General features: G+C 45.8%; 1 protein-coding gene across 1 annotated transcript; it reads right to left on the minus strand.

Annotated features, from left to right (window-relative positions):
* Positions 1-2,487: 2,487 nt before the first annotated feature.
* Positions 2,488-14,583, minus strand: ASB9 (ankyrin repeat and SOCS box containing 9). The gene is made up of 7 exons (XM_054272334.1): positions 14,577-14,583; positions 9,966-10,045; positions 8,876-8,983; positions 7,828-7,978; positions 7,102-7,236; positions 5,561-5,752; positions 2,488-2,612 (listed from the first exon to the last, which is right to left on the minus strand). The coding sequence occupies exons 1-7, from the start codon at positions 14,581-14,583 to the stop codon at positions 2,488-2,490; spliced, it is 798 nt and encodes a 265-aa protein (XP_054128309.1).
* Between the last annotated feature and the right edge of the window lie 6,668 nt (positions 14,584-21,251).

Genomic DNA, 21,251 nt, shown 5'->3' on the forward strand with positions numbered 1-21,251 from the left:
GTAAACACACAGAGATGATACAAGCTGAGCATACAGAATTCATCCTAATTCCACTTGGGCAGAGAAGTTCAAGTAAACAGAGTCATACCATGAAATTTTTATAAGAAAAGCAAACTAGAAGCAGCACCCTCACCTGGTTCTCAGAACAATTTTCTCCTGGTATTATAATTACTCCTATAAACCCATTGGCTGAAGTTACAAAATAAGATGCATAAAGGCAAAAGTAAAATTAGTACATACAAAAATATTCATCATCTTCTTCATCATCTGGAATATAATGAGACGGATCTCCAGCTTTTCCACTGTGTCACCAAAGCAACTTTAATGTCCAAAATTTAAACGCTAGGTTCACTGTCCATTCCTTGCCTGTTCAATGCAGATTCAGCTTAACTAAGACAGTGATTTTAGAAGAATATACCTTTCCATCCCAGATACCTGCTTTTATTTAACCTCTGTGAAAACAGATGTCTACTTTTCTTTCTGGGCATGAGGAAAACAATATAGAAATCCATCTTAAACCAGCCAGTTGATTTTTACATGGCTCAAATATGTGTGATGAATTGGGCCAGATAAGTGACACATTCCCAAGTGTCTCTATCACCAAAGGAGTTAGAGATCTAGCTCTGTGTGTCACTTTGTCCCATTAGGGTACAATTCAGTGTCCCACAAACCCAACAGAACTGTGATGTGTCAGCACAAAAGAATCAAACCATCACACTGGATACCTATAGCCAGCAGTCATGCTGTGCAGACAAGGATTTGAATTGTGATTTACATCAAATACCAGCACCCAGGCAGCATTTGACCTCTCCTCTCTAACCCTCCCCTTGCACAAGGCAGGCTGGCACTGCTCACACTGGCGAACACCAATATCAGCTTTCATGTATTTGAAGGCTGCCAGTCTCTCCACTCCTGAGCTGAGGGCTCTGTATCTCTCATTGCTGCTGTTAGTGATCTCAGCAGCTTCTGCACTCCCAGCCCTCTCTTACAGAGTCTCCACAGAGAAGTGAAAAGGGATCTCCAGAAGCAGTGAAGTGTGTGGCTGGCCCTTGAGCTCAGGGGTGACATGGAAGCCCCTCGGTGCTGGGCATGCTGCTGCTCCCAGGTGATGCAGATGCACTTTGGTTTAGAGTTCAAAAGGAAACAGGGCAATGGGAAGAAGAGCTGTAGTTTCACCATCCTTACTCCCTGATACATCCATCGGGCAGCTGATATCCCCAGGGCAGCACCCAAGGGAGCAGACTGGTCACAACTGCACTTCGGTTTGTGGCAGCAGGACCCGTTTCTGAAAGGGAAAGAAAAATGCCCAGTGTTAATGTTTAGCTGGAAATAATTGTTCTTATGACCTCAGTGGAATAAGAACTACATATGTCATACACTGAGTCGACTGCCCAGGAACTGACCAGGGGACAGTAATTGCCCACTACTTTTAAATTTGGAATGGATTTTGATTTCATTGTTTGTTTTATGACCACACATTAGAGGCATTATTATTACCACTCCCATGGCAAATGCTATGAATGAGGTAGCAACTCTCTCAGAAAAAAAAATTATCCCACTCTTAATATTTTTTTGGGTGGAGAAGGGGTCTAGAAGCTGTTGTTTTTCTGATGCATGCTGAAAAATGCTTAGGAAATACCACCTAATTTTCAGAGCAGAAAAGAAGAGTATTCAATGCTTGCTACTGATAGCCTGTTAGCCTGTGTCCTTGAAAATTAACATGCTGCAAGGAGAAAATGGGTAGTTCTGAAGTGTCTTCTATGTCTCAAAGTATCAGGAGTAATTTTCTTTAACAGATGATTAAAAACTTTTGCCCCACTATTATTGCACTGTATGGAGCTGCCATCAGCAGTGACCTATTTGCTGTCAGGGCAGAAATGCTTGTTTTGGATGCTGGCCTAAATGCAAATGGTTGTTGATTGGTGCTTATCTGTCTGCAGTGTGATACCCTTAGAAAATAAATAACTTCTGCCAGAGGGCCTTCCTTGCTTGGCAGCTGGGGTCACTTGGGTTCCCTCCCCTTCCTCGTGGTGCTGTGGGCACAGCCCTCACAGGTGACAGGCATGTGAGAAAGCTCTCTGCAGCTCTCGTGGTGTGCCTCATGTTCACATGAAATGCTGTTACTGCTGGGCTGGATATGTGTTTTCTTTGTAAGGGCTTGTCAACCACAAGACCTGTGAAATTGTGCCAGAGAATCAGGAGATCTATTTTAAATTGTTACACTAATTTTCTGTGCTTTCAAGGGTGCCCTCACATCACATTTCCAAGTTTCACCATGCAGGATTGTTCCTTTCCAAATGGATTTGGTGGGGGTGATGGCACTGGGGACTGAGCAAGTTGGTCAGTCCTGTGCTCCTTTGACCTGGGCTTTACTGGAAACTAAAAATTGCCATAAATTATCATTGCAAACACTGGCAACACTAGTGATGAAAAAAGTTCACAAACCTTGTTGTGTTATTAAAGGCACTGTTTTCAACATGAAAAGGCTCAAATGTGGAGAAGGAAATGTTTCAGCTCGTCTGGGAGGAGAAGTCCAGCTATTTTTTGATGCTGCTGGTGTCCAAAGCACCTCCTGATGCACAGGCGGCACAGCTGCATCAAGGACAGTGGCCCTGAGAGAGATCCAGGAACAGGTTACACACAAGGCTTTGTAATGCCAAGACTATAAACCTGAAACAGCAGCTGTGCAACCCACCTCCTACCTCTCACCAGGTTTTCACACTCAGCAGTGAAAAGTCAAACCTGCATCCCCCAAAGGACACCTCCCCACCTGCAATCCAGTTCATGCCTAGTCACTCTGTCATTACTCAACTGGCATCAGCAGCATCAACCTTTCCCTTTTAAGCTGTACAAATGTTTGTACTGTCTGAGAAGAGATGATTGATGCTACTTTAAAAGCCCTTCCCTCCTCTCACTCCCCCAGTGAGATCAAAGTTTACACTCCATTGCTTTCTTGAGGCATATTTCATAACAGTGATGATGAACACATAGCAAAAGAAGCACTTTATAGTTCTTTATTTAAACCTTCCAGGTGAACTGCTCCCATATTGATAGATGGGAGCCCTGTTGAAGAATCTTTGTCACTTTATAAAAAAATCTAAGTGAAAATCCTTTTCAGGAAGAGGAGGATCCTATGCGAAGTTCTACCTGCAGCACCCACCAGTGTTCAGCCCTGCAGAGCATGGTTTGCAGAGAGGTGATGAGTGTGTAGGGTGGCAGGGGCTGTGGGAGGGCTGGTAAAAGATGGGCACCAGTGAAGGGGTTGGATGCAGGGAATGGGGAGGACATGAAAGGGACACTGCAGAGAGCAAGAGGGAGGTGAGCTGGGAAGGGACAGTTCAGGTGCTCTCTCTCCTGCAGAGCAGAAGGAAGGAAGGGAGGCCACAACAAAAATGCAGTGAGGTGGCAGCTTTGATCAGCTTTTGAGACTTCCCTTGTTCAGGACACCACACTTCCAGCAGCTCTGCAAGGCTGAAAGCTGCCGTGCTATCACAAGGGTTGCATCCTTCTGCTAGGAGGCAGCATGAGAGTTGTTACCCTGTTCTTGGGTAAAAAACAAGGCAAGCTAGTTAAAGTATTGCAGTATCACTCTGCACTTGTGCTTGACTCTGATCCCACAAATAAAGGCTCTGCCTGCAAACATCTCACTGAAAAAACAAAAGCTTCCACTAAGAGAAAAAACAACCAAGCCCAAAACATGAAGACTTATCAAAACACAAGCAGTGACACTACAGTGGAAAATATTTTGCAAACACAAGCACACAGTACATTTTTGGAGCATTGACCAATTCTCCCACCCCCACACAGGACTGTCCCTGCGATGTAAGCAGGGTTGATGGTCCAGCAGCACAGTGAACTGCTGGAAGGGAACCACCACAGGTACTACACCTGCCCTGGGCTGGTCCTGGGAAGGTGACTGGGTCAGCACACTCACAGCTCATCTCTGGTGGCCAAACACTCCCTGCAGCAGCTGGCTCTGGGGGCAGAGGAGCCTGCATGGAGGAGAGCAGCTCCTGCACCACTCTCCCAGATCACAACAGCTCAGCCAGCCAAAGCAGCCACACATCAGCTGTCCACAGGCATGACCCCACTCAGAGAAGGGCACCTTGGAGAACATCAGAAAAACCACTATTCCACAGGAAAATTCCCTTCAGGCATTTATTGTCTCTGTTTTTGATTGCTGAATTTTACTTAGAAAGTTCCTCACTGCCCATGTTGTCAGCTCAGCCTGAGCAGTGCTCCAGGCCAGCAGCACAGGGCGTGCCTGAAATGTTTTTCTATCTGAAATAAACAGGACACATGCAGTGCCACAGGAGCCAGGAACTGAATGCAGCAGGGACTGGAACGCAAAGAGATCACTGTTCTGTGTGCCATAGATTAGGTTGGGAAACCAAATATCCTTTGCTCACGCATAACATGCACAGCACAGTTGCTTCCATGCAACTTTCATGTTACTTTTTCAAGCAGGGCCTGATTCATCACTTTGCTATTCCAATTTTACCTTTCTATGGCAACAATGTCATCAATGTGTAACTGTTTTAAACAAATCATAATTTTTTTTAAAACAATAATATCCAGATTATTTAGTAATGTATATAGCTTGCTGACTGACTGAGAATATCTAAGGAAGAACACAAGTATAAAAACGAGTAGACACTATGGATCTCATTCTAATTTCCCTCAATAATAAGTAACATTTTTCTCCATAATTAATTAAAGATTTCATAATCAACAAAATAATATACAATTACCTGAAACTATTTAATTTACAAGTATGAAATAGACTCTTCCTAAAGTTTAGGCTTATGGTTTGATACTGCTATTATTATTCAGCACATAAGGTTGATTTTTAGAGAAAGTCTAGTGTATAAATGAATATAAATATATAATTCCTGTGCAATTTCCCTTAATATTAAAAAAAAAATCATGTAGCCTTTAATTTTAAAGATACTTTTTCTATGTAACAGCTTGGCCCAAGAATAAAAGCAAAGGACAAAGAATTAAAACCCATGTTCAATATACCTTTCTAGTATTACATGCATTAAATTTTTTTGGCTTGCAAATCTGCATTTATGCATTTGTGCTGAGACAAACCTGACCTACTATATCTGATCTACTGTATATCCAGAGATCCCAAACCTCATCCTCACTACCTAGCCTTAATTCCCATTAGAGGTGATTTGCTGCCTGCATTTGTCAGCATACCCCATGGAACACTCCTGGGTCTACTGCTGTCTGACACAAGGGAACTGACACATTCTGACTAAATTCAAAGCTTTAGGCAATTTAAAAAAGCTACCATTAATTTATAAGGCATCTTTTGCTTGTTTATTCACCCTAAACTCTATTTTGCGTTAAATGGCAAGGTCAAGATGATTGCTTCCTGATGCAGAAGATTAAAAATCTGGAGTTTCAGGATGGGTTATTTTTCTTATCATTATCACTTTTAGTTCACTGTTAGCTCAGTTATTCCCAGTTTCCTAGCGCTAGCAGCCTGGAACAGCCTAGCCCTGCGCAGCAGTCTGTGTGGGTTTTCCCTAAAACAGGTTCTAAGGGGCACCTTCTCTCTGCAGGAACAGCTGGCCCACAGGGCAGCCAGGTGGGACCAGCTCCACTGGCCTCTTGTTTTCAGCATTCTTCAGCCACAGGTCTGCTCCAAAGTCCATCAGCAGCTTCACCAGCTCCACGCTGCAACTCCTGGCAGCCGTGTGCAGAGGCGAGTCCAGGCCCTTGCCGCTGTTCACGTTTGCTCCTGAACAACAGGAGGGGCAAACAACAGTGAGAACACACCCATGACTGCCCAGCAGCCCATCTGCATTCCCTGCACCAGCTGCTACTTCTCTGAGTAACACACAAGTGCTGGAGCGTGCACCCAGAGCTGGGCTCCCTTACGCTGGGGCTGGGTGCTATAGCTTGCACGAGCACAACTCTCACTGGCTGAAGAGTGGGCCTGTGAATAGGAAAATGATCCCAGAGCAATGGTGCATGAGGAAGTCCTTCACCCCCAGCCCAGCCCAAGGGTATCTTGGAGCAAGACAGAGGTGTAGTTCCACCTAGGGACCACCTCTGCTTCCCATCTCTTAAAATAAATGCAGGATTTCAATATGCTCTGTATTGGAGGCTTAAGCTTGTGGGATTTCCAAAAAGTATCTGTTAGGGGAAAAATGTGAGGATGGAAAAATTCCAGAGGTCCTTGGTCAAAGAGGGCATAAGCACCCCTGATGAGAGCTCCCCCATTCATTACCCTGGATTAACGGCTCCTAAAACACCCTAAGAAAGGTGAGCTGCAGAAATAATTCAAAACTATAATGTTTTTAGAGTACCCATTCCCATATACAGGAGGCAGCAGAAAAATTTAGCAGAATAAATAGTTGCCAAACATTTAATTTAGATTAAATTAAAAATATTTCAATTAATTTGTATTTGACTTCTTCCCAAAAAAGGTCACTGTACTAAACAGTGACCTGCTAAAATGTGATATCCATAATTAATGATTTGTGCTTGTTTTTTTCTAAAGTAGCTTTGTTGGTCCATCATTTTTGTACCAGCTATGTGGCTACTTTAGGTTATATGGCCCCTTTGGCTAGAAGATCTGTACTACTGTGGATAACAAGAAATGATTTTGTGTAATTACCCAAGCATTTGTGTGAGGCAAAGGATATAGTGCTGAATCTTCTTCTGTGTTGGAAATGTGTCCCACTTTTTATGAACTCGTTGGAAATCAAAACATGTTTGCAGAAATACTGTGTAAAAATGGCTGAGTCAATTGTTGTAGGTAAAGAGGAGGTAAAAAAAAATTAAAATAAAATGTCTTCCAGTTCACTTCAAATAACCACAGCCGCACATGCACAGACACTGGAAAGGACAGCTTGTTTCATGCACAATCAGCCATGTGAAATCCAGGATCACCCATCATTTTGCTGTGAGCTATCAAGCTAAATTCCTCATCCCCCTGCTACCACATTTAACCAGAGCTGCTCTTAGGAGTGAAACATCTCCTGGTCCCAAAGCAGGAGCTCCCCTAAATCTTTGATGCAAAGATAATCCAAAGATAGATGTTGCAGGAAATGAAAGCACACCATTCTTTATTTTTGTTTTTACCTGACTCAAGCAGCTTCTTGGCACAGCTCACTTGCTGGTTCTCACATGCCACATAGAGTGGAGTACCCAGGTGCTTGATGTTGTTGTCTATATTCACCCCACGGGACGCTAGGAGTTCGACACATTGCACATGACCTTAAAAGGGATAAAGAAAGAGTCAACTCACAGAGATCAGGCTTTTTTTTTTTGCAGCAAATTCTCTGTTGGAGCAGTGTGGTTTGGCAAAGATTCAATGTTTTGTCAAGAGGTGGTAGTGTAATACTTTGATCCACTCCAATGGATGCAGCCAGCAAAACAGGAGCTGAAAAGCCACATTCAGCACAGCAGGCTAAAGCCTCACAGGCTAAAGCCCTCACATTTTATCTCACTCATTTCAGATGTCTATTGAAGATGGTTCTCTGCACTCCTTTTGAAGCTATCCAGACATCTCCCTCAAATGTCCATGTTGCAGGCACTGCCCGATTTGGACACTGCATTCCCTTCCAGGTGAACTCAGAGGATCTGATAGCTGAGCTGACCTGCCCTTGAGGAGCAACAGGGGTGGGAAGAACTGCACCCCTCATGATGAGACCAATTAGCAAGGCATTTTACATGACCCAAACCAAGATTTTCTTGGTTTGGGTCATGTAAAATGCCTTGCTAATTGACAATAATAAAGATCTTCTTTATCTCTCTCCTCCACTTGCTGCTAGCAGCATGGAAAGGAGGCTGATGCTGTGGGGTTACCTCTCTTAGCAGCTTCGTGGATGGGGGATGCCAGGTCACAGGGTGGTTGCAGGCTGGCTCCATGTTCCAGCAGTAAATTCAAGCAAGCCACACTGCCGCTGACACAGGAGTTGAACAGGGGTGTGTGCCAGTCAACAGTCACTCCATTCACCTGGGGGAAAATAACACAGAAATCCAGCAAGAATTTTATCTTCTTGGTATTTCAGAATTGATGATAATGAACCAGTTTCTCAGCAGAAAATAGGGGTTTCAATATTCTTTATTTAACTCCATGGCAAAACTCTCCAGTGCTTCTGAAGACTACAACTTTTCGTTAAAATGATCATTAAAAAAGTATTTTTTTAAATTTCCCCCAAGTCTCTACTGCAAAAAAACCAAAAATCGTCAGGGCCACTCCAGGGTCTCTCAGGAATTACCAAGCTAAATGTATGACCATTTCTCAGTTATCTTAGCTGAAACATACCTACCCATAGCCCTCTCCTGAAACAGTCCATTTCTGGCTGAAAGTGTGCAACCCTTCCTTATTTCTTATTTTTTTTTTTAATTTTAAACTGAAAGGTAATATTTGGTAAGGTAATGTATGTATGAACAATTTACTTATTTACTATAATTTTGAAGTTGGCTTGAAAAGTAGTGGCCATGAAACACCATTTCACCATTTTACCTGCATCTTGTTTCCATTTTCTTCCCATTTTTTGTCAGTTGATTGTCACATTCCTATGCCTCTACTTAAGATTCTGTGTATTGATATCAGTAAGATTGTGTGCATAAAACAAAACACACTCTTAAATGCTGAAGGACTATAAACACTTCGCAAGATGAACTTCCCCTTGTTCTTGTGAAAGATGAGAACATTTCATCCTCATCTAAAGAACAATAATAATTGTTGCCTTTATCTGTGCTTTTTGGATTGATCTATGAGGAAGTGCATGTCATAAGTACCTTAAGCAGAGCTAAGTACAGAGTGTAAATCACAGAGATACTCTGCCATGACATCACATACAACATACTAACACTGGAGAAGGTGGTCTGTCCATCACCTACTCACCTGAGCACCATGTTTTAGCAGGACACTGGCACAGGCAGCATGACCCCCTAGGCAGGCTTCATGGAGAGGAGACACCTGGTCTGCTGTAACAAGATTGACATCATTCCCCTGGTAAGATAATGGAAAATATCATTACAACCAACTACTAAAACCCTCATATAAAAATCCACAATTAAAAAAAACCTCTTCTTTAAAAGCCTTATGTAACCAGACCTTCCCCAGCTGCCTGGAGCTACTCCTCTCACAAAATAAGAGATGAAGGGGATGAAGAGGCTGTGATGTTTTGGCTGGAGTGGACACTGGCAGAGCATACCTGAGGCCATGCCTTGCACACCCTGAAAACCAGCACAAAACCTGAGTGCACTGTCCAGTGGGACAGAATGTTGTGGTTGTTTGACTGGCTGGAACCCTGAATTGCTCTTGAAGTATTTTCTGCTCTTTGCCTCGAGGCAGCTGCTGAAGGGAAGAAATGCATCAGAAACATTGGTTGGATTCCACAGGACCTTTTGTTTCTTACAATCCTGGTGCTCCAAAAGACTAAGCTGGAAGAGTCTCCAACACGCCTTCCCTTCCCATTACCTCCTTCACAGGTTAAACCCAGGAATTTTGAAGAAACAAAGTGTTGAGGTTCAGAAATCACTTCTACCTATCCCTGACCTTCTGGAGGGACCAGGGCCCTGGGATATGCTAAGGCACTTCAGAAACAAATGTCTGGTGACTGAATTGAAGCCTCAGGCAGACCCACAACTGGCTCCAGAGCTGGCCCCTCAGCTGGGCACCAAAACTGCTCACAGGCATGCACAGGAGGTGCAGAGGAGCTGCCCTTGGCCACCCAGAGATCCCAGTGATCCCATCACCTCTGCAACAGTTAACATATCACCCTGCATAGCTCAGCACATCACCAAATTAGTGCACAAAGCTTGTGCTGGGCAAGGAACTGACTGCAGGAAAGAAAAGCCCATTGCATGCAGATTTCTCTGTGGCTTGGTTAACACAATTCTCTCACCCTGAAGTTTCACAGTAAAGCACAGAGTGCATTAATCCACTGAACAAACCCTGCAGAGACCACATGAACCCAGGGGAGAGGTACCTGTTCAATGAGCTTCTTCAGGGAAAGCAGACGCCCATGGATAGAGGCCTCATGTAAAGGAGACCAGTCTGAAACAAAGTCTGTACAAAAACAAAGACAGAAAAAGGCTAAAAACTCTATTTCACTAGCATACTTTACTTCAACTGTGTGACCTCCTTTTTACTTTATTGGAGCTGCCAAGATTTCTTGGGAGCAAATGCTGTGAGGGAGACAGACAAGAAGATGGTTTCCCTCTGGGTGCATTTTAACTCATCCCATGTTTGCACTGTGCAGCTGCATTCCCCTCCAGAAGACAGGAGAGGGATTTGCAGATCACCTGGCTGTGGCTGAGCTTGTCCCTCTCTCTGAATTATTCCCAGTGCCTTTTTTTTGTCACAGACTTATTACATTTTACCAATTATCTCAAAAGGAGTATGTTTTGAAGAGGGTTTGGCTGGTCAGTCATTTACCCCTGCTCAGAGCTGGACTAGAGTCAACAACACTTGGCAAGAGAAAGGACCAAAGTACAAGGAGACAAATTGTGCTACCTGTTGATTTTGTCTTTCAGTTTTCAGTGTTTGCTATGAGAGGTGCATTTTAAGTAATAGCTGGGTTCTCTGCATTGCTGAAACCACAAAGTGAGGTTCAGTATTACAGATTTTATGGCTCAGAGCCAGCTGACAGCAATAATCCCTCTGGGAGATATTTACATCCCAGCACTCTAAACCCAGTGTCTGCTCTGTGTCACTGTCCCAGGTTCCCTCTGGCAGGGAAGGGAAGCCTTTACAGAGGGTTCACATTTCACACAGCTTCCTGTGGAAAGACATTTTGCTGTTCTCTGGGGGATGTCCCACTCTCCTGTCACTAACTACAGAGAATACTCCAGTGGCCAATTTGCTGGTTGAGCTGCAGAGGTTCTCAGGAACCATATGAGAGCACATGCATGGAATGGAATCCTTAACAGCAGGAAGTCTGCCTTCAGCAAAAACAACCTTAATAAGCCACTATAATTCTTTAAGAATGTTTACACATAAGCTGATGATCATACAGGTTTTAAATTAAAGTAAGGTGTATTTAGGCCAGACATAAAAATGTGGTGGTGTGAAATAATGGAACAGGTTGCCTAGAGAGGTGGGAGATTCCCATCTGTGGAAAGATTCAAGGTCAGGTTGGATGGGACCCTGAGCAACCTGGTCTAGTGGAAGGTGTTCCTGCTCATTGCAGGGGTGTTGGACTAGACAACCTTTAAAGGTCCTTTCCAATCTAAACCTGGCTATGAATCTATGAATTAGCTTTTAAAGAAATCAGTATTCTCAGTTATTAGCATTATTTGAGCTCTGCCTGCCTCCTTCTATGTTCCATGGGCTGCTTCCCACAACAGTTACAGTTTCATGAGGTTTCCAAACATCCTTTGGCTTTAGCAAATGGACAGTCAATTCTGGAAGTTGTGGTTTCTGGTTCATAAGGACAGCAAAACTGGGCTACAATTATTAAAGCCCAGAATGATTAACTGACTAAACCAGCTTTGCTCTAAGTGATGTGTGTCAAATTGATGCTTATCTGACTGCGCTGTTGTTCTTGCTGGTCCTGCCTGTGTTACACCCAGTTGTGTTTCCAGGGTACGCAAAAAGCTTTTCCCATTTAGAAACTAACGCCATTGGCTAAACTGCATGAGTTGTAAGGGAAGTATGTTTATAGATATTCTAAAAATCTAGATTGAAATACAAGTTTTTTGAGCTGCAACTGGAACTTTTTTTGGCCACACAAATATTGGCAGGCGTTTGTGCCTGTACCAACCTGTGCACTGTACCAACTTATGATGCCATCATGTCATGATGATATAAGAGGGACATATCCATGTGCGGATCTTATCCATTCAGTCCTTGCTTGAGAAAAGATAGATTTCTGCTGAAACTCTAAAAAGAGCCAGACCAGCCATCTGTGGACTGGCCGTTGGCTTGCAAGTTTCCAAGTTTTAACAGTGAATTAAAAGATTGACCATATAAGCATTAAAAATAGATGTCAGTGAAAAATCAAAGAGATATATGCTAACACGTAATCTATTTGGGAGTTCTGTAACTGAGAGAAACCAAGAGTTTTATCCTGGTGGAGCCCCATGGAGTCCCTTGGGATTCCATCACACCAGGCTTGGGTACCTTGGAAGGAGCAGGATTGAAGGCCTGACTGGTGATTAATTGTGATGGCAGAATTCCAGATCTGCTGCCATGAACTGCACAGCCACAGGCTGATGTCTCTCCTGCCCTACCTCTATATCCAGCAAACACCTCTAATCTGAAGCAATGCCAGGGAGGCAAACCTCCTGGAAGGAATGGAAATTTCCCCAGTTTCTTGACCCAAGGCATCACCTCCTGGCAAATAACCCTATTTCTATTTTCGGCCTGCTCCAGGCTGGAACTCAAGTTTCTTGCCTGGAAGAGGAGAAAGGCTGCAGTGGATTTCCATGTCCCACTGCCCTCTTTTACACTTCAGAGGAGGCACACTGTCAGAATATAAAAGATCTGTATTGTATTTGATTAAGATCTAAGCAAATGTCAGATCCAGCTGACCATGGGCTTTCAAAATCCTGATCTAGTGACTTTCATGAATGTGCCCAGAGCACTCTGCCACCAGAGCTGCATATGGAGTAGCAAGGCCAGTATATGTGGGGGACACATCTGTTCACTGTATGTACCACCACCACAACAAGGATTCCTGGCTGTCAAAAACAGGTACAACTGCTCTTTCACAAAGAAACAAGGTAATTTGTCCAAATTTGAATTTTACCCACACCTTAGTCCACAGGGAGGCTGAGTCAGACCCCAGAAGCTCAGCATCTAGACATCCAAATCCCTCTGGCTTTCAGTGGCTTTGGGTCACCTAGCTCCCCTCCCCGGGCAGCAAACTCCAGCCAGCCCAGGGTCACATTAAACCTCTTGTCATATTTGATGGCATTGCCATCACTCAGGCACGTGACACTGGCAGGGTGGTGTACACAGAGGGAATCTCACAGCAATAACCACGCACACATGCAAATTCTGACTGCTCCCTGTGCACAACAGAGCTCTCACAGCACCTTCCTAGAGCACAGCTTTTTGTGGTGATGGCTGAAGCAACTTTTCCCAACCTCTGACCATGTGAGGGCATTCCACCCTCTGTGGCTGTCCCCAGGCTGGTTTCCTCCCATGCCTCTCACACACTGTGCAACTTGAAAGGGGCTCTTAAGTCCTTCCAGTGCAAGTTTGCTCTTGCACTCATATTTGCAGATACAACATCCAAAAGCTTTATACAGAACAGTATTACAAATGGTATTTTTCATAGTCAAAGGCTGTCCCTTAAAGTTTGTGATATACATAGCCTGAGCCAAATACATTCCTGCTGGAAATTGCCAGCAAAGCTTATTGACTCTGCTGAGGAACTGGCAGACACAAAAGGAATGGACTTTGATTTTCAAAGGACCAAATGATTTGTGTGCAGCACTGGGCCATGTGAGATTCCCTCCTTCCACCCTCCATTTTGCTGGAGCTTATCTCCAGTGTGCACTGGTTCTATTTCACACTGTTAATAATAATATTGCTGTGCCTTCCTGCTCACCCCAGCCTCAGGCTGTATGTACGTGGCACACACAAGGGCAGGCCAACTACACTGCAGACAGACTGGTCAGCCTTGCATTTTGGTTTTATGCTCTTAATTTTCAAGTTGGTATTAATGGAAACATCCAGAACAGCCCAGAAAAAGAGCAAGGAATAGCATAAAGTCACATTTTCTGATTGTGCCTCGTTCCATCTGCACTCGCCATTAGATGAAGGAGTAACTTTACAGAAACAGAACTACATTGAACACATATCCAGCTCAGGATATGAAGTTAAATTACTTGTCTTTTTTTACCATGTCATATTTTCAATGGCTCTGGGCCAGACACAGAGCAATGACTGGAGTGAGGCCATTTGTCTGAGTAACTGCTCACTATTATGTGCATAAAACACAACAGCACTGGTCACAGCAATGCCACTGCAGAAGAACCCAGTAGGCTCAGCCTAAACAACGCTTAGGTCTGTTCATCTGAAAGGGGAAAGGATAAAAGATAAAGGAAAAAAAAAAGAAGAAAGAGAAGACAAAAATGAAAAGCAAAAATTAATCAAAAGAAAGGAGAAAAGAAAGAAGGAAAGTAAGGAGGAAGGGAATTAAAAGAAAGAAAAAGAAGAGGAAAAGGAAAATAAATAAAAGAAAAAGAAAAAGAAAAAGAAAAAGAAAAAGAAAAAGAAAAAGAAATTGAGCCAGTGCTGAGCTTCCTGCTGGCACTAATTTAAGTCAAACACGCCACACTTCAACTTATTTCTCAGCGTGCTGTGTTCCAAGTGCTGCATTTGTTTCTGCCTGCACAAAACGCAGTACAAAACCAGCCACTCTCTTCTATGACACGAAAGAAAAACAACCAAAACTTCAGTACCCAACAGAAATAGCTTTTTTAAATCCCCTCAGAAGTACAAAGGCATGGGGGTGTTTTGTGGGGCGGACTGAGTTCCTGTCCTGAAGCAGGACACAGGAGCAGCAGCAGCTCTGCAGCCTGCCCCTGTCCCTGTCCCTTGCTGTCTCGAGCAGGGCAGAGCCCTGTCCCCAACTGGTGTCACTTACCCCTCATCCGCGGGGCACCCGCCGCCGCTGCACACGCCTGGCCTCCAGCTCCGTGCAGCTTGCTGGCATTGTGATCTGTTCTCTCATCATCCATCTCAGCCTTGTCTGCCCAGCCGCTGTTTTTTCACTTTGTGCTCGGTTCCCAGAGTTCAAATTCCATCGTTCCCGGCGAGCCCCCAGCGGCCGGAGCGCTCCCCGGCGCAGACCGTGCCCGCATGAGCCGAGCAGCGCCGGCGGCGGCCGGGCCGTGGTGCCGGCAGCTCCCCGGGCACGAACCCGAGCGCCTGGGCTGGGATTTGCCGCAGCAGCTCCCGGGCTGCCCTGCTCGGCAGCCGGCGACCCGGCCGAGCGAGAGATGTGCCTGATGTCACATCCTCTCCAGCGCGACGCCCAATCGGGGCGCCCGCCGCTCATTTTTTATCAGGAAGGAAATTCTTAGTTTGCCAAAAATACGAGACAGAAAGAGCCAGTTCAACTAGTTGAGCACACTCTGCCCGAAGGGGATGCGCAGGGAGAGCCACGGGCAGGCGCAGCTCTGCCTCGCTGTCCGGGCAGGGTTTGCACAGCCGGGCAGGGTTTGCACAGCTCTGTCCGCGGGCAGGGTTTGCGCGGCTCTGTCCTTCTCCCCGGGCAGGGTTTGCGCGGCTCTGCCCCTCACCCCGGGCAGGGTTTGCGCGGTTCTGTCCCGCTCCTGGGCAGGGTTTGCACAGCCGGGCAGGGTTTGCACAGCTCTGTACCCGGGCAGGGTTTGCTTGGCTCTGTCCCGCTCCCCGGGCAGGCACAGCTGTGTCCCGCTGTCCAGGCAGGGTTTGCGCGGCTCCGGCCCCGGGCAGGGTTTGCGCGGCTCTGTCCCGCTCCCCGGGCAGGGTTTGCGCGGCTCTGTCCCGCTCCCCGGGCAGGGTTTGCGCGGCTCTGTCCCGTTCCCCGGGCAGGGTTTGCGCGCCTCTGTCCCGCTCCCCGGGCAGGGTTTGCGCGGCTCTGTCCCGTTCCCCGGGCAGGGTTTGCGCGCCTCTGTCCCGCTCCCCGGGTAGGGTTTGCGCGGCTCTGTCCCGTTCCCCGGGCAGGCACAGCTGTGTCCCGCTGTCCAGGCAGGGTTTGCGCGGCTCCGGCCCCGGGCAGGGTTTGCGCGGCTCTGTCCCGCTCCCCGGGCAGGGTTTGCGCGGCTCTGTCCCGCTCCCCGGGCAGGGTTTGCGCGCCTCTGTCCCGCTCCCGGGCAGGCTCTGCGCTGCTCCGCCGGTGCGCAGCGGGCGCGGCCGAGGGCGGAGCTGCTGCCCGGCCCCAGCGCCGCCCGTCCCGCAGCTCCGCGCGGTGTGCGGAGCGAACCGCGGCGGGGCTCGGCTCCCATCACCGTGCCCGGCTGAGCCCACTGAGCCGCACCCGCAGTTTGGTAACAAAACAGCGTCCTGTTGTTTTTAAGCAACTTCTCAGCCTAAACAATCCATCACAAACAAAACAGCATCAAAAAAAATCCAAGCCAAAAAGTGTTCATTATTTTTTCAGGAGGACCTCTGCCTCATTTCTCTGTGTCTGTTTTGCAAATGTTCTGTTCTCGCAGATCATCCCTATTTGCACTATTGTCCTTCCCAATTTAGTATAATTTACAAGCACAAAATCCATTTTCTGTCACTGAATATTACAAGTGGAAGTAGGCAGAACTTCATGCAACATGTTTTAACATCAACCTGGATCTCAAGATAAGCAACACAGAACTTCAAATACAGATTAGAAGCAGCTTGCACAACGCAGAGACACAACAGAGCTTTTAAGCATTACAATATTATTTTCCATTTAAATAGCAAATACATCCCCAAGTTCTACATAAACAGGCCTAGCTACAGAAATTACTTTATCCTTATTCAAGTGCAGCCATCCTTGGTGCATAGAAGTGAACAGTAAAGTGGAATCTACAACACTTAATGGTTTTTTTTCTGTTTACAGCATGTCTTATAAAATGAATAAATTTTTTTTCTCCTTCAAAAATCTAACATTTTTGTAATTCAATGGACTGTTCTACTATCTTGGTTCTTTTTTTCTTCCACTTGCTAATCAGTTTTTTAAATTGTGCAGATAAATTTTATAATGATTTTATTATTATTATTATTAGCACAAATATTGCTCCAAAAATGAAAATGCACTGCTGGTAAATCTTGTCTTGGTATGAAAATTCAGCCTTGGTTTCTGAGGATGCAAACCACAGAATTATAGAAAATTGGGCACAAAACCTAAGATTTGTTCAATTTAACTTCAGAATCAGGGTGAGAAATCCTAGCTTTTCCTTAGCACTAGTGAAGAAATATAGGCATTTTCAAACCATGCTTTGTCTCACCTATTGTAGATGTCGGCTCTGGGGGAACACATAAGGGAATTTTAGAGTCAGTCTTCACTGACTGTAAAAGGGATCCCTAAATCGTGAGCAGAGAATTAGCTGTGTATGTGTAAAGAGCTAAAACCCACTTTATAATATGGCTGAATTGGCAGCCCGGGGTCCCAGCTCTGACACCCTGAGTGCTGTCCTGTGCCTTGTCCTGCACAGCCTGTGGGTGCTGCAGCTCAGGGTGAAACATTGGGTGGCATTGCCCAGCGCCTGACCCACAGAGGCTCAGCTTCGGAGTGCCTGTGTCTCAGAGAGCAGGGTTTGACAGACAGCTCAGACAGATTTACCTGCATTGATCCAAGCTGCTGTTCCCTGCCTGGCTCCCAACTCTCAGCAGAGATTACCCAACACAAGGAATGGCAGCACTGGCCACAGTTTGATGCCACAGCTGTCTCACTGCATGGCCCATGACCATGGCCCATTGTGTCAGCTCAAAAACCTGCAAAAGCAGTTTTCTTCTCTAGCCTGTAAACTCGAGCTCTGAGACCCTAGCACATGCCACATCCTCCTCTAAGGCAGTAATTTCCAGTCAGCAAGCAAGGCAAACATCTGGGACAGCCATGCTTTAAATCACAGCAGTTAAATCTGCCAGAGCTTGCCCACAGGAGCACTACAGCACTGGTGTCATTTCCAGAGGTGCCTGGGTTTTCTTTGGAACGCTGCTGTGAAATCCTTGAGCTGACACAAAGTGGAGAAGTTCTCCCTTGGAGAAATTAATAATACTGTCCAGTTCTTGTATCCCTAATTTCCTTTCCTCAAATCAAGTCTCTCCTCCAGAGGCTTTCCTTCTTTCACAGTTTTTCTGACATGAAATGTTTTCATTTTCCTTCCTCTCACCCTCACAGAAATTTCCCTTTGCAAACATTCCATCAGCCTGGCTGGGAACCAGACAGACTTCTGCAAGTTACTGTTCCCTTCTGCAGGATGGCCAATTTACTTAGCAAGAGAGACTCTAAATCAAAACAAACAAACAAAAAAAAAACCCCTGAAGAAGGCATCAAACATATCTTGGTTTCCTCCTGGCTACATCAGTAGCACCTGGATCTGTTCTTTAATTCATTGCAGATGTGGAGAAGCACCGAGATTTCCCAAGGAGCAGGACGAACTTTGCATGAGAGCTTGCAAACAAGGTTATTGTATTTTCATCGTGTCAAGAAGGGGATTAGGGGCATTTTCACCACAGAGAGAAAAGCAACAACAATCTGGTTTTCATCACCTGGTGCCAGTTGACTCTCAGTGAACATCTGTGTAAGCATCTTCGTATGTTACAAAATATATCTTGACATTGCTTTCTGAACTGGATTTAAAACAGATGTATGTACTCCTGCTCAGGCAAAAAGCATCCAAACCCTCAAAGTTGGTGGGGTAAAATTTGGTTTGGGTTTTGGTTTGGTGTTTTTGTTTTGTGTTTGGGGTTTTTTGTTTGTTTTGTTGCTGTTGGTGGTGGGTTTGGGGTTTTTTGGTTTCTTCCAAATCATTGTGATTTCTATCATTCCTGGGATGGTTTTTGTCCTCTCTTGTGGGTTGCAGTCATGGTTTGCCCACATTGCCAGGTGAGTTGTGTGGTGAAACATCTCATGTGACAAGAACACTCCAGCAAGCAGACAGTAGGTGTAACAACAGCAAAAGTATCAGCCCAGTCCTTGAGAGCTGTAATGGTTTTTCAGCACAGACTGCCAGCATCTGGCAAACTGTAAGGAAGTCCTGTCCAATCCCAACTTCTAAGTGAAACCCAAATCCAGGCATAGAGCAGATTTCAATTTCTTTCTTCACCTTTTCTAACTGTTCATTAATAGTTTTGAAAAACAGTGGGAATTCTTTGGTTTGCTGGCAAATTTTTTTGGTTCCCAAACTTTCCAGTGTAAAATAGTCATTTCTAAAGAAATAAAAATTACTTTCTCAAATATATTAATTTTGGCAGAAACTTCACATTAAAAAAACAGTTTTCCACTAATCCCAGTGGTTAGACCAGTGTGGAGAAAACCCAAATGTGGCACAAACAAGCTCAGAGCCACAGAGGCCAGCTGGGTTGGCCGTGCTAAGCAGCACTCACATGGCAGGTCCCACACAGAGCATGTTCCCTGCATGGTGGGTGTTCCCAAAAAAAGCCACTTTCCATGCCTTTCCCTGGTTTCTGTCTCTTCCCACTGCTTATCAGTACCAGGAGGCAAGAGCAGTAACAGCTCAGGAGTATTGGAAAGATGGAATGGTAAATAATGGGTCATGGGATGGAGATATCTAAGATATCTCCTCTGCCCCGGTGCTTCTCTTCCCCAGTTTCACTGGGGTCAGATGTTCAGGGCTTATCCAGCACATTACATTTCAATAAGCTCTCCCACCCCCACCCACAGGCTGCTTTCCAGACCTTGGAGCCCACCTCTAGAAATTTCCCTCATGGGGCACAGCTTTCCACACTCCTGCATGCCATGGGAGCAGCCAGCACATTCCAGCTGTCCTCACAAGGGGACCTTCCAGCAGCTCCCTTGGGGAAAGCTGCCAGCCCCTTACCACTTCTACAAAATGCAGCTGTGGACTTACACAAAATTACCCCAGGATCTCCTAAACCCTTGTCCAGAACTGGGACTTCTGTTGGCTTCTAAAAATGGGCTTCACAAGGCAACACTGCCAGCTCAACTGCTTGAGCAATAGTGGCAGCCAAAGGAAATGTCCCCAGACCCTGCAGCTGGCTCTGTTCCCCCCAGCACCCCAGGCATGGCAGGTGCTCCCATTTTCCTTTGGTAAGGATTTTTGAGGTGTTATTGAGGTGGGTGAAATTGCTCAGCTGCCCTGAACAATGTACTTGTCTCCCTGCCCTGCTCCTAGATGATAGCATTTGGTGCAGTCAAGAAGAGGATGTGTAGAATAGTCAAGCCCATAGGATCTGAACTGTTCCCAATATTATCTTCAGGTCTAAGAAATCCACTCACCTGGTGTTGGACAGATTGGCAGCTTGGACCAGGAGCTATCCACATTTTCTCTGTTGAAAATGCAAAGTTGGGACTGCAGTAAGGAGCCAACTGCAGCAGTAGTGTGCCTTGGTAGAAGTTTCCTTTGCTGTCCATGAGCACAGCTTGGCTTTTGTTTTGCATGAGGCTGGAAATCCTCTGAAACAGCCAACAGATGCTGATTTGTGGAGGGATAGAATGTAAGAAAATAGTGCAGAAGGTAGTCTCACACCTGAGGAGTTGCAGCTGTACCAATCACCAAAGATTATGAACAGGCCTGCACTTGACAGGCCACAGCTGTGTCCAATAAGAAGAAGAGCGCTAAAAAAGAGTGGGTTAGCTGGGTGAGGAGAGGGTTAGTTTGTTTGTTGTCTGTGCTGTGAAGAGAGCTGGAGTTTGTTGGCTGTACTGTGAAGAAGGGATCAGTGGTGTGAGGAGCTGTCCATGAGAAATCACTGAGAAGGTATGGAACTTTTGCAATGTGATGACCACACTGATTCACAATGCTGATGTAGTATAAAGAGTTTCCTTTCCTAAAGGATTATGACCTGAGCACAGTTATAAGTATACACATTTTGTCTTAGTACTGTAGCCAGCTTGGCCACTCATCTGAATATCTGATGTTGCTGCAGAAGGAAAACCTCCTCTGGAAAATGATGTAGAGAGTGCAGGGCTTACCTGAGGCATAAAGATGGAAATGTGTGGCAGGGCTGCCTGGCGCTCCCCTTCCTCCAGCTGTGGGAATGCCTGGTGCACAGCAGGCTGCAGACAACCTCCCCCAAGGCTCCCTGACCTGGTGTGGGTCACTCCACAGCAGCTCTCAGCATCATCATCCTCCGTGTCCCAAACCAGGAGTGACAGAGCCTCCCTAGGACCCCACAGCCCCTGGTGGGTGCTGGGCAGGGGAGGGTCTGAAATCCTTGAGGAGGATGTTGGCCACGCTCAAGTTCCCTGGGGGAAGACAGAGTCAGAAGGAGATGATCCCTCCCGTTACACTGCCCCAGGCTGCAGCGAGGCAGTGAGGGCCAGACCTGTGTGCTCATGCACCCCCAGAGCCCACACATCCCCTCAGACTGCTCAGAGGGGCCAGCTCCTCACACACCAGCCCTCCTCAGAGCAGAGCTGGGAGCTGGCTGCGCATGCAGACCACAAAACAATTCATTCTTCATTGAAGAATGGTTTTTATTTTCTTATCACCTGTTCCTGTGACAGCATTGGGGCAGGCATCTGAAGATCTGGAACAAGCCCCTCACTCAACTTACTGTTTCATCTGATGACAAAGTTTGCCAGAGATTTCCAGGAAAGAGAATTATCTGTTAAAATGTACCAAGGATGAGCCTTTTTAGTCACATGCTT

Source organism: Melozone crissalis, unplaced genomic scaffold (genome assembly GCF_028551555.1).
Source record: "Melozone crissalis strain CALT ecotype California unplaced genomic scaffold, PUWL_Pcris_2 ptg000013l_1, whole genome shotgun sequence".
NCBI classification, from domain to species: domain Eukaryota; kingdom Metazoa; phylum Chordata; class Aves; order Passeriformes; family Passerellidae; genus Melozone; species Melozone crissalis.